Raw genomic sequence first — 13,370 nt, forward strand, 5'->3', positions numbered from 1 at the left:
CATAGTCAAACAACATTAAGACAAGGAAGACTTGTAACATGTATACATCGCTACTCATAACATAGACCACAGCACTCAGGCGGAGAGATAGGGTGGGGGAGACAGGGTTCCATACTTGGGAATGGAATACCTGATAATTTACTGGAAGTTGTTATTATTTTTCTAATGTACTTTGTCTGTGCTTCAGTGGCGTTGCCAAACCAACAGATAACGCCAAAGGAGAGAACACTTTCAACAAAAGCACAATAAAACGTTTGAAATATACTGCTGCTGACATTAAAGGACACCAGTTTCATTAGAAAGAACATTCTTTGTTTGGACTTAGTATTTAATCTGTCAGTCCACATGTCGTAGTAGTAGGAAAGGTAATCATATCATTTGTTATAAGCAGCAATATGAAGAAGTACAATTACTCAGTTAGCCTTCAAGGAAAAGTTCTAAAAACTGTGTTGTAAATTTCTCTTTAATAAAAGTGAGTGAAATATTAGCAGAAATAGTGCTTTTGATATGTAACCTGGGGATCAAAGCAGAAGGACACCTACCTAACCACAGTGTTATGTTATTGTTAATTTCTAAGCACCACTTGGCAGCATTATTATTGCAGGTGATACAAGTGGCCCAATGCTATAATGAGTCGTTAATAAGAAGTTCGGAAATATCTCTGAATCAAAGACTATAGCAGATAATGACTTAGTAGAGATTGTGAGATACTTTTAATTAGTTTATGAATATCTGTGAATAGACATGCTGACCACTCTCTTCATGAGTTGTTCCGGATTAGCAAGGAATTAGCCACAGAGTAGCTCAAAACTAGTAACGGCTCATTAATTATTATTAGTTAGACTTGTTGTGCATGCATCATACTAAGTAGTTACTAAGTAATCACTCATTATTTAATGATTACCTGCACAAGACATCCCTTTTGTGCACCCTCAAGTAAAGTGGTACATTATAGGCTACTGAAGAGGTAAAAGAGGAGCAAGTATATGAAGCAAACCCCAAGAAAAGTAATGTTTATGCAAATCTAATGCCACACTTTTGCTGCTTCTTAACTGCCAATGTGACAGTCAATATTTCTCTTTGGAAGTATTTATTCTGTAATTGTTTGATGCTGTTCACTTTTTATTAATATTCATTGTCAAATGAGCGAGACCCCTCACAATGTGATTATTTGAAAGACCCTGTATTCTCTCTAGAGTAGGTGGACGGTTGCATGCAGACCAACCTCTTCATGTGGGGTTTGTGTTGAGTGCTTTTCAGTGCCATTGATGCAAAATTAAAAAAATAATGTAAACCTGCACCACAGAGCAATGGATTGATAAAAGGCAACTTCTTTAGTAATACCGCTGATTCTCTGTTTTTATACCTATATTGAGATGCTTGGAAATCAATAAGTAGAAAAAACTACAAAACCAAGCAAGGAGACACAGTCACAGGCCATAACTACAGTGCAACAACAACTGACTCTAGTTCCCGTTTTGTAATAATTTATGACACTCCACATCATAAATTTGTCCCCCACAACACAACATAGTAACCAAATCCCCTTTTCAGTCCTTTTACAGTTGCTATTTGGATTCCCTCCAAAACTTTCATTTTAATTAGTTTGGAGTCCATTTTGTGAGAGTGATTAATAGTTGCATTTCTGATAAATTATTGTGTAGGCCTATTTTAAAAAGCAACGCTAGTTTTGTACTGATCTCTGAAGGAAAAGTCAATCTAATGTAATTAATCTTTCAGTTTCCACAGTTTTCCATCTGTCAATTGAGCGTTTAAAAGTACTCAATACACAACATGATGTTTGAAAACTATTACATTAATGCATCCCATTCGCCCAAAGCCATCATTTAATGGGATTTATTTAGAGCACACTCATTAGAGTGAAAGATACACAGGTTTAAACTCCCCACCACTCAGTAGAGCTGATCTGAGTGGAAAACGTCTTCAAACAGCAGGTCCAGTTGCATTTCACATGACTGGTTTGTTATTATATGACCAAAGAATCATCCATTCACATACATTTAGTAATTTAGTCCCTGTAATCTTTGTTTATGATTGATAATATTTTTCAATATTTAAATAATAATTTTCTTTAAGGTCTCAATTTGATTTTGCAATTGGACCTAATCTGCTGTTTTATTTATTCTGCATGTTACTGTTGTTCAGCCACACAACCAACTAGGGTTGCAGTAATCTTTCTGTAAAGTAAACAATTAGAGAGGAAGGAGAGTCAGATTTGTGGCATTGAAAAAAGGGTTATGTGATTAATGCTATCCGTGGGCTGAAGAAGTCAAAGCATCAGCCCCTTTCATCCTTTCTCTTGCAGCTTTCTCCTCTCCTGTCTCACTTTTTTTACCATTAGCTTTTCCTTTCATTCAGTCATTCATGTTAACCCCTTCTCTTAATGTGAAACACTGTCACATATGTCTCTACAACAGACTAGTGATGGTACAATGCCATTTTAGGGGCTGCTGTAGCATTCGACTTTGGCACTGAGCGCCAACCCTAGCTTTCAGACACACATCCTAGTCTGGAAGTGACAGGCCCAATTGTTTGAGTCAGGATCCGTGTCCCTACTGTCAGTTCAGGGTGCTTCTCGGAAGGGAGGAGAGAGGGGTCTGCCTCCAAAGAGAGGGTGCTGGGTGTTGTTGGCATGGACAGAAACACAATCATCAGTAGTAGTGGACATTGTCTCAAGAGAAATGTTATGTTAGAGGGAAAGAGATCACAGTAACATTCAGTTGAGTCAACAGTGACAGACACCTCAAAGGTCTGTGAAGCCCACATTGTGCTGCGGAATCATGGTTGCACTTTTATGAATCCACCATTCACTGTCTTGCAACACTCACTGCTGATGTAGTTATTTTATTCTAACAGAGTGAAAAACTCTCTTGATAAACTTACTACAATATGTGCTCACACAAGAATAATTATTGCTTTTTACTAATGAGAAACTAGCCAGAGTCTGTGATGTATCTTGTCAGTTATCACTCTGAATTTCAAGCTTCTTTTGTAGAAACCAGCAGGTCTCATTTCTCGGAAGCTCTTCTCACAGTTACCTCCCAGTCCTGATGGAGTGAAAGGCCATTTTGGCACAACAAATTGATTGCCCCTTTCAGTCCGGAGACTGGGATGCAAATCATTGCTGCTCTATTTGTTTTAGAGCGATGACTAGTTCAATGTGTTTTACTGTAATGCACTTTGACAATACCTTCTGATTTTCTTTTGACTTTCTGAAGTTGTTGTCAAAAAAAGTTTTGAATTTTTGAACAATTGCAGAGGAGCTTTTCAAAAGAGCTGTTCACTGGCAACACAGCCTCAATTGCTTTTCTGCACTGCAAAGTCCTGAACTCTAAGGCAACATTTATTCTCCTCTTTGACTGGCAGTAGTCATCCCGGTCATAGATTTGGCACTATCATGTCTTTTCTCATATCCAGCCACAAGGCAGCTCCAGTGTGTGTTTTACATGTGTAGTGGTCACACTGATATGCTTGTAAAGGATGGAAACTCAAGGACAGGCAGCCATTTTGGGGCTAGCTGTGGACTGCCTCTATGGTGCAGTGGCAGTAATCTGTGTGGAAAATTATTTTTGAGTCATAAACCCTCCCAAGTACTGTGACTGATCCAGAGCTAGAGGACAAAAAAGGGTTCCCAGGAGATAGAAACAGGCAGCAAAACACAAATGTTGTGCCCTGTCAATGAAGAATCATGCATGTTTTTACTCTCATGTCATTCTCAGAAAAACAATTTCACTCAGTCTGAAGTTATTGGTATTGAGATGATTTTCCTCCTTTGTGTGTGTGTGTGTGTGTGTGTGTGTGTGTGTGTGTGTGTGTGTGTGTGTGTGTGTGTGTGTGTGTGTGTGTGTGTGCCAAATGGATCCAAATTGATGATCCGATGGTATAGCGTTCTTTCTGGGAAAAAACGATTTTAGAGTATATCTCACTCTCTCATCCATTCTTTCTTGTTGTGTGTCTATATGTTTGGTAAAGCTCCAGTCCTAATGGAGCCAACTGCCTCCAGTCTGAGCCTAAACCCACACAGCCCTAATTCACCAGCCACAGCTGCACTGACTGATAACAGTGTGTGTATGTGTGTGTGTGTTTAACAGTCCTTTCCTCTTCCAGTTCCATCCCTTGCATAAAAATAATTAGAAAACATTGAGTCAAATTTGGTGTTTTGCCCAAGCATGACTTTCTTATTACAGTAAGTGGCCTTATTTTTTACAAGGACATAATTGTCATAGGACAAAGAAGTGCTCAATCATGGAAAGAGAAGGAAATCCCACAGCACTGATATGGGTAGAGGGTGTGAAAGGAGGCCAGAAGGCAACAGCAGGCCTCCCACACCTGTGAAGTAAGTGGATGTCTTGGGATCCCAAAGTTATTTTAAACTGTTGTTTGACTTATAAGTGGCTATCTGCACAGATATTAGAGCAGTTGGTTAATAAAAGCATCACAGAAAGCTTTTTTGACCTGAGTTTCTTGCTTCTGGTAAGGTAAGCCATTTCTCAGCCTGTTAATTGTTTTCACAATTTTAGCTGTTCAGTTTTAGCAGCATATGAAAGGCTGAAGAAATGAGACAGAAGATAAAAAAAACAGCTTGGTTGTGCGTGTAAAAAAAGAAATACACTCTGAAATAGAGATAATACAGATACATTCAAGCACACAGCACCCTCCCCATTTATCACATTTCATAACTGTAGGCAGAAACCAGCAACATTCTAATATACTATATGTATATATACTCTATATTTTTGTCAATATACTGTGAGTGGTGTTTTAGAAAAATCATTGCTTGATCTTGCTATATACACACACTTACAGCAATACACACAGTTATACATGCACAGGGTAATGCTGCTCTGACAGACCAAGATATTTTGCACTAATAGGGTAGACTAATAGACTGTAGATTTTTAGATTTTTAAGACCGGTCAAGACCACAACTGCAAGGTTATGACTAAATTGCCTGTTTTGTGTCTGATTTATGTTTTAAAGCTATAGTATAGGCCTGCACAATATTGGAAAAAAATGACATTGCGATATTTCCTTCCCCTGCGATATATATTGCGATATGAAAAAAGAAAAAGTAATTTTTAAAAGATGACATAAATATCTCTATTTGGAAATAATAAATCATTCTCGACTACTGTGGTGATTTTGTAGGGGAGTGCCTCTACATAGAAGATGAACTATGTTAAACTTTAATGCTTTACAAACAACAAAGCAAGTAAGCGCTGTGACTATGCCTACTTTTCTGATGTGATTTTGGAGAGGGAAATTATGTAGAAATACGTTAGTTGACTAGCATGACACCATTGTATTCATATAATACTATCAGTACAGGCTAAAGTGTATGACAATGACTGCATGTTGCTTCCTATAAATTTCAGGTTGTGGTCGAGTAGCTGGGCCAGCTTGTTAGTTTGATAAATTGATCAGACCTGCATGTCACGCGCACTAGCAACAAACTCTGTGTATCCAAGAACAATTAGATCAGTGTAAATGACGTTAGAGCAGACACGTGATACAAGCCAAGCACCCCCACCCCTCCTCCACACAGTTACTAGTAGCCAAGGAAGACATGGAGGATTACAGTTTTTGCCAATTGTTTACACACTGAAATTAAAAGTATTACACAATTATCAAAACCTTACACTCAAGGAGCAAAACATTGGCCCAGATGTGCACCAATGTAAGCACAAAGTCAGCTTCACACCTTTTGCAATACAATACACACAATGATTTGCAAAACACTAAACACACTTGTATACATTAGACACAGAAGTATATCATGATGTTACTTCCTTGCTTTTCCAAAGCAGCGGTCAAATCACCACACCTATGAGCCAATCTGTGAAACACAGCCACCAGGTGTGCAAACACATGATTGCTTAATTGTATAATAAAGCATATAAAAATGCAGAAGGTAAGTCTAATATTTTCTGTGCTTTTTTTCCGTTTTTTTCCGATCTTTTTTTAGTTTTCAGTTTTTTACTGTAATTGTCACCTGTACTGGAAACAATATATTATGTTTGTCAGTTGTTTGCTGAGCTAACAGTTTTATGCACACTACTGTAGGAGCATGAAAACGGGGACATGTTTTGTTGTGATGTTCCATGTTGACTGATTTGGGTATATGGAGAAAAAATATATTATATTTTCCTCAGTCTGCATCATTGGTCTTGTTTAGTGTTTGGTGAACTTATTGTATATTTGCACTTTCTCTGTGTACTTACAGAAACAAAATCCCCAAACTGCACACACAATATGCAAAATGCCTCACATCTTCAAAATGAAATACTCCATTCAATATACCATAATACATCTCAAAATGAAGCATTTGCATCAACTGCCAATAACTTTTTTCATAATAGCAAATTTTGGATATTCCAGATACATATTGTTGCTCTAAATCTAAATCTCTTTTGTCTTTCATAGACTTACATCTACATATACAATGTTCTACCACTCTCAGCAGATTACTTTCAATCTGCTGAGAGTGAAAAAAAGAAAACAAAGACAGAATTGTCCTTGTACTCAACTTCCTCTCCCTCGTGCATGATTTTCATTTACTTTCTTTGTGTTCATCTTTCCTGTATTGTTCCTTTTCCATACAAACTCAGCCCAAATAGGTCCTCTTTTTACTGTTCTACTGTAACATATCAGAATCAGAATCCGCTTTGGCCAGGTTTGCGTAAGCAAACAAGGAATTTGAATTTGGTTACAGTAATCTTTGCACTCACTTACTGTAACATAAAAAGAATACTGTAAAAACAGATGGTCATGCGATTGAAAGAACCTCAACCCCTGAGTGTGTTTCCTAGATGGGAATCAGCTGTGAGTGATCTATTTGCATAACTTCAATCAGCTGTTTCTCTCATTTACAGTAATAATGGAATAAAATGTAGTAGATATATTTGTGTTGTAATTTACAATATAAACAGCTGTTCACTTGGACTTTAGCCTATAAGTTAGGTTTAGAACATGATGTTATCTGTTCAAATTTGTCAGTAAAAATCTGTTGTTTTGGTCTTGGTTGAGCTTGTATGTAAAATAAGCATTTTAAATGTGTGTTAACTATAATGCTGAAATATTCATTAGATAGTTGCACGCCTGTTCTCAGTTCTGAAGGTTTGACATATGGACGCCACTGTAAAGCTTCTCAAGCTTGGCTTCTCTCATAGTCAATCGGTGGTTGATTACATGATGAATAAGTGCGGCCCTGATCTCACCAGAGATGGTTCTCCTTCTTTCGCTTATTCACTCCTCCTCCTCCTCCTCCTCCCCTGTCTCTCCCTTCTGCCCTTGCACTCTGTCTATTGTTGGCATCCATTGTTCACAACAGGTAACCTGCCTTTGACCTATATACAGTATATGCCTATACTAAAGCAATGATTGGCTGGTGTTCAGTTAAGCATAATGTGCACATGTGAGGAGTGTGTGTGTGTGTGCCCTGGTAAATAAGTATAGCATTTTGATTGGTTGTGTTTGGAAAAGGAAAGGAATTCACTTCCTGTTAGATTTGTGTGTCTCACAATTCAGAGAATTGTGTGTAGTGATTTGAGAAAAAGTGTTTTATGCAATTGAAAACTGAGTGAAAGGCTGAAAAATAGCTTATGGTTTTGGAGATTTGCTGTGTAGTTTTGCACTTTGAGGGAAAGGTTTCAAAAATGATGTGGCATGAAAAGATTTTGTATGTAAGCAGTTGAAAAAAACTGTAATTTACAGTAATCTAATTACTTAGAAGTAGAATTGCTAATAGTGTTAAGTTAGCAACAGCAGTGTGTAGCTGGTTGTGTGTAACTGTAACAGAATTAAGTCAAATGAAACGTGTGTGTTTCAAATGGTAACAAATTGGGGCATACTTTTCAAGAGTGTTTCATTTTGCAAAGTATCTGAGGTGTTCTGCTGATTGTGGGTGTGTTGTGCTAATTGTGTGTAGTGTTTTGAAAAATCGGTCCCTTTTTTCAAACTAGTGCTTAAGCAATTGAAATAATAACTTGACTCATACTCGCTACACTCTGGTCTTGGTAATGACTTGGTCTCTGCTACAACACTGCAGCACTGTTTCTGAGAACGCCTCTTTACTGGGATAGTAAAACAGCAACATCCTGCAGCACTCAGGAGCCCACAGCAGCAACCCTGATAGATGTGAATCTCTGCTAATTTGATTTGATTTGATTTCCCTTCAACAGTAGAGCCTAGCATATTCTCCAACTGACACAAAGTCTGTTTACCCTTGATGCGTGCGTGTGTGTGTTTGTGGTATCGATGTGTGTGTGCATGCCTGCCTGTCCTCTGTGTGACTGTGCCAGACGGTCTGAAAATAGACTGTCTGGAATTTGATGCAAAAAAGAATAAACTGCAGTTGGTTTGGCCAATTAGTGGCTCTGTTACATTGTAAGAAGATTGTCTTTAACATGACACTTCTGAACACAATGACCTTTACAGGTTTCCTTTGACAGACGGATCTTAAAGGGCTGAAAAAGTTAAACTTTTTCATGAAACCAATATGGCCACTGAACAAAGGGACAAAGGGCATTGTAAAATAACTTGTCATCTGCACTGAATATCACTAAAAAGAACAGCAACATGTGTTACTTACATGAGTTTTGTGTCCATGTGTGTGTCCAACAGAGGCCAGATGAGGAGGTGGTGGTAGACCAAGGAGGGACCAGCTCAGTACTGAACATCCACTATGAAAAGGAGGAACTAGAAGGTGAGTAACATGTGCAGGTGGAAAACTACTAAGTAATAAACTGGTTTATAATAATAATAATTAATAATGAAGAACGATTTCTTTCAACAAAATCAGGTCTGAACACGGTTCCAAAATAAGCAGTTTTTACATTTTTCTTCTTTCAAGGCAGTGTTAGATTGAAACCTATGCAGACCTCCTTTGTGCCCTGCAGTGAAGTATTTGTGTTCTTGCACTTAAGTATTTTTGCCATTGAGTCTCTTGTTATCATAACAGGTTGCATCGAACACTGAATGCACTTATGATAATTGGCACAGATTGAGACCAGTGTTGGACAGAAGGCAGATTGTTGTTCTCCCTGTGGAGCTTTGGGCCAACACCTAACCCTCTTTTACATTCAGTCACTTTAACCTACTGAGCTGAGAGACCACAGTGCACCTTAATCAACTCTGCTTTCCCCTTTAGCAGTTGTTCAATCTGGAATACAGAAATATGCCAGTTTTATCTTCATCTAATTACGATTTTATATCATCTCATCCGAAAGCCTGAAATGAAATGTGGGCCTACTTATGTATGTATTTATGGAAAGTGGACAAGATTACAAAAACACCACAACCCAACGACAGGAGAGGCATGTAGGCTGGGTCTAAACAAAATCCCAATGAGTTCTACAGTATGTATCAGCTTTAAAAGAGGTCTGATATTCACGTCTTTGAAAGTAAATTGGACAAGCTGCAGTCACATGTTGCCGAATTAACAGGAGGTAAACATAGGTACATGACAGGCATGATGCCTAATTCACAATCTTCATCAGATAACTTGCCAAGAGGTTCATTGTGAGACTTCTTTAAGAATATGTACATATACTCAGTTCAGGAAGGCCTGAAGCTTATCTAAAAGATAACAGATCGCTTTATTCATATATAATAAATTACTTTTTTTATTTTGTCCGCCCCTGAATTTCTCTAAGTTGCAATTACTGAACCCCCTAGAATCTTCATGGCATTAATATCTCCATAATGGTGTTTTGTGTTTTTTTAAATACTTATTTTAAAGTAAATCCTGACACTAAGTACGTGTTTCACCTCTACGTCAGGCCACAGGACTCTGTTTGTGGGGGTTCGGATGCCCAGGCAGAGCCATCGTCATCACAAGGCCCACGGCTCTCGGCACCGCAAGAGAGACAGAAGGGCAGGAAGCATCGCAACTCAACAGAGCGAGGATAGTGAGACGGCCACCTCCAGTCATGGTAACACACGCCAAATCTTTTCTTAGACTATGCTGATCCAGTACTTCTTTTTGCTCATCCAGTCATTTATCAGTCAGAGAGAGATGACAAAATAGAAGATTCAGTGTAGACCATGCATGCATGGCCTACTTGCACATCCACCTCCCAGAGAGGAAGTAGTTGTTAAACAAAGCCTATCAATAGTGTGGGCTCACACATACAGCACCCCAGGCTAAAATTGACAGGTCCACTAATTTGCTACCAAAGAGCAGGAACTAGTCAGCATGTTGCATGTGTGTGTGTTTGTGTGTGTGTGTTTGTGTGTGTGTGCATGTGCTTTGGGATTTCTGTGTGTGTGTGTGTGTGTGTGTGTGTGTGTGTGTGTGTGTGTGTGTGTGTGTGTGTGTGTGTCAGGCAGACACTTTTAAACACATGTAATGACAAAGTAAACAGAGTGTGTTTGTGAAAGTTTTTTGAGAACCACATTTCACCTCTTTTTGCTCCCTCGCATCCTCTTGCTTCATCAGACACGCCGTCCCAGCGGGTCCAGTTCATTCTGGGCACAGAGGAGGATGCTGAACATGTGGCCCACGAGCTGTTCACTGAGCTGGATGAGATCTGTGTGAGGGATGGCAAGGATGCTGAGTGGAAGGAAACAGCCAGGTCAGGATCTCCTCTGGGAGCTGTTGGCAACAATGCTTGGCAATAAGGCTTCTGACAGCCCAGCAGCTCTACAGATGTATTTTTACAAAGAGAGACGTGTAGTTACATTTAAAGCTCAGTGGATAATTTTTTGGTCAATTTGCTTGAATCTCTAAAGAGAGGAGTGACAAAAAAAACACTGCTGGGATCTAATTCATTCTGGTCAAATGCTCAATTTCACATGCTAATGTCAAAATCTTTCTCTCATATTGTGTGGTTAATATTCAACAGCATTCTTCCTGGGAGGACAGAAAAACATCTTTCTTTTTAAGCTCTAATGCTCCTTTCTTCCTGTCTGCACTGCGTTGATCTGGGCCTGTATTGATCAAAGCTCTAAGTATTAAACTTAAGAATGCTCTAAAGACCCATCATGGGAGTATCAAGTTCAACACAAACATCAATCAAGCAACTCACTCCTACTTACAGTAAAGTGTAGGATTAGTAACATTTTAAGAACAACACAAATTAACCATGTAGGAGTAGCCAGTCTGAGGCCAGGATTTAATGCTACATCTGTCATATTTTTAATTCTTTTATTATGAATTCATTTAAAAAATGGCTAAAATGGAAACAAAAAGAAGAGCAAACAAAATAAATGTTAGTTTATTCTTGCTGCTGGCAGTAAATGGTGTTTGAAATGAATTGCAAATAATATGATAAATCTACAAAAACAGTTAAATGATTCAAAAACAGTTAAATGATTTCCTGAATAAAAAGCATATAATATTTGACATGCAATCTGGTTTTCGGACGGGGCATGGGTGCATAACAGCCACCACAAAGGTCCTTGATGATGTAATTACAGCATTAGACAGCAAACAGATCTGTATTGCCACCTTTATAGACCTTGCCAAGGCCTTTGACTCTGTTGACCATAGTATCCTCTTACACAAGCTTTCCAGTATTGGCCTGTCCTCCTCTAGCTGTGACTGGTTTGCCAATTATCTCACCAACCGTGTACAACAATTGAAGGTTGAAAATATTATGTCAGACCCACTTATTATCTCTAAAGGTGTGCCTCAAGGCTCTATCTTGGGCCCAACCCTTTTTTCTATCTACATCAATGATATAGCCAGAGCTGTTGGAACCTCTCGGATTCATCTTTATGCAGATGATACCATTTTGTACTCAGTTGGTTCCTCTCTCAATTCTGCGGCTTCTAGTCTTAAACTCAGCTTCACCAATATAGAACAGTTCTTTGATAAACTCCAACTCCGTATTAATACCAGTAAGACAAAATGTATCCTTTTTAGCCGAAAACCGATCACCGAGACTCCACCTACAATCACCTGTATGAACGGTATGGCTTTGGAGTACGTCAATAAATATAAATATCTAGGTATTTGGTTGGATTCATCTCTGTCATTCAAAACACACATCAATAACCTTCAAGCAAAAGTCAAAGCTAGACTAGCCTTTCTTTTCCGTAATAAAGCTTCCTTTACTCATGCTACCAAATGCACCCTTGTTAAGATGACAGTACTGCCAATTTTGGACTATGGTGATATTATTTACAAAATGGCACCAAACACAGCCCTAAAAAAACTTGACACAATCTACCATTCAGCCATTCGTTTTGCTACTAATGCACCCTTTCACACTCATCATTGTGACCTGTACAACCTGGTGGGATGGCCCTCCCTTTACACCCGGCGGCTACATCACTGGTTTCTCTTTATATACAAGACGATCCTGGGCAAGACACCTCCCTATTTGTTATCTCTTCTTCATGCCGTTCATAACACCTATCACACAAGATCGAGTAATTTGATTAAATTTAGTACCCCTCCTACCTCTACTACCTTTGGACGTAATGCCTTCCGCTTTGCAGCAGTACATGACTGGAATACACTACAAAATACCCTGAAACTTACATCTCTGATCCCAATTTCCACCTTTAAGCAAAACCTCCAAATTACATTGTTGACTCTTGTTCCTGCTGACAATCATGAACCATATTTATACACACATATTTAAGCTCTTATTCTTTATCTTTCTTCGTTGACTGTCTTTTTTTATTCAGTCGCTTGTTCTATGTGTCATGCGTTTGACTATGTAAAGTTGTACAGTATGTTTATTTCCTTTTTATTCAGTTGCTTGTTCTATGTGTCATGTGTTTGACTATGTAAAGTTGTACAGTATGTTCATATCTATTTCTGTAGCCTCTTGGCCAGGTCATGTTTGTAAATGAGAATTGGTTCTCAAACAGTTTACCTGGATAAATAAAGGTTAAATAAATAAAAATAAAACCTGCTGAATGATGTATATTGCTTTAGATAGCCTTCATCATGACCAATGATAGTTTATACAATCACTCCAGACAGCTCAAAAGATGTGTGATGTGTCTTTGTACTGCAATCATCTGAGATCTACTCTCAACTTAAAACCTAAAAAACTCTCTTGAATTTAAGAGCATTTTTGAGTTATAACAAAATGTAACAAATAGAACTTAAAAGATAAAAGTAACAACACTTCACATTTACTTCTACTTGCAAACATCTTGTCTGTTTTACCTTACAGGTGGCTAAAGTTTGAGGAAGACGTGGAGGATGGCGGGGAGAGGTGGAGCAAGCCATATGTCGCCACTCTCTCCCTCCACAGCCTGTTTGAGCTCCGCAGTTGCATCATCAATGGCAGTGTGTTGCTTGACATGCACGCTGACAGCATCGAAGAGATTGCAGGTGAGACATATACTAATATCTCAGTACCAGAGCGCTATTGATTCTGAGAGAAAAA

The 13,370-nt window shown here is 38.6% G+C and overlaps 1 protein-coding gene across 3 annotated transcripts in view; it reads left to right on the top strand.

Moving 5' to 3' along the window:
• The window catches only part of slc4a8 (solute carrier family 4 member 8), a 29,524-nt gene that overhangs the window by 1,664 nt on the left and 14,490 nt on the right, over positions 1 to 13,370 (top strand). For all 3 annotated transcript variants that reach the window (XM_032512891.1, XM_032512890.1, XM_032512892.1), the window contains exons 2-5: positions 8,644 to 8,725; positions 9,801 to 9,953; positions 10,460 to 10,595; positions 13,155 to 13,315. In XM_032512891.1, coding sequence (XP_032368782.1) covers positions 8,644 to 8,725; positions 9,801 to 9,953; positions 10,460 to 10,595; positions 13,155 to 13,315 — 532 coding nt within the window. The remainder of the gene's footprint in view (positions 1 to 8,643; positions 8,726 to 9,800; positions 9,954 to 10,459; positions 10,596 to 13,154; positions 13,316 to 13,370) is intronic.

This window comes from Etheostoma spectabile, chromosome 4 (genome assembly GCF_008692095.1).
Source record: "Etheostoma spectabile isolate EspeVRDwgs_2016 chromosome 4, UIUC_Espe_1.0, whole genome shotgun sequence".
Lineage (NCBI taxonomy): Eukaryota > Metazoa > Chordata > Actinopteri > Perciformes > Percidae > Etheostoma > Etheostoma spectabile.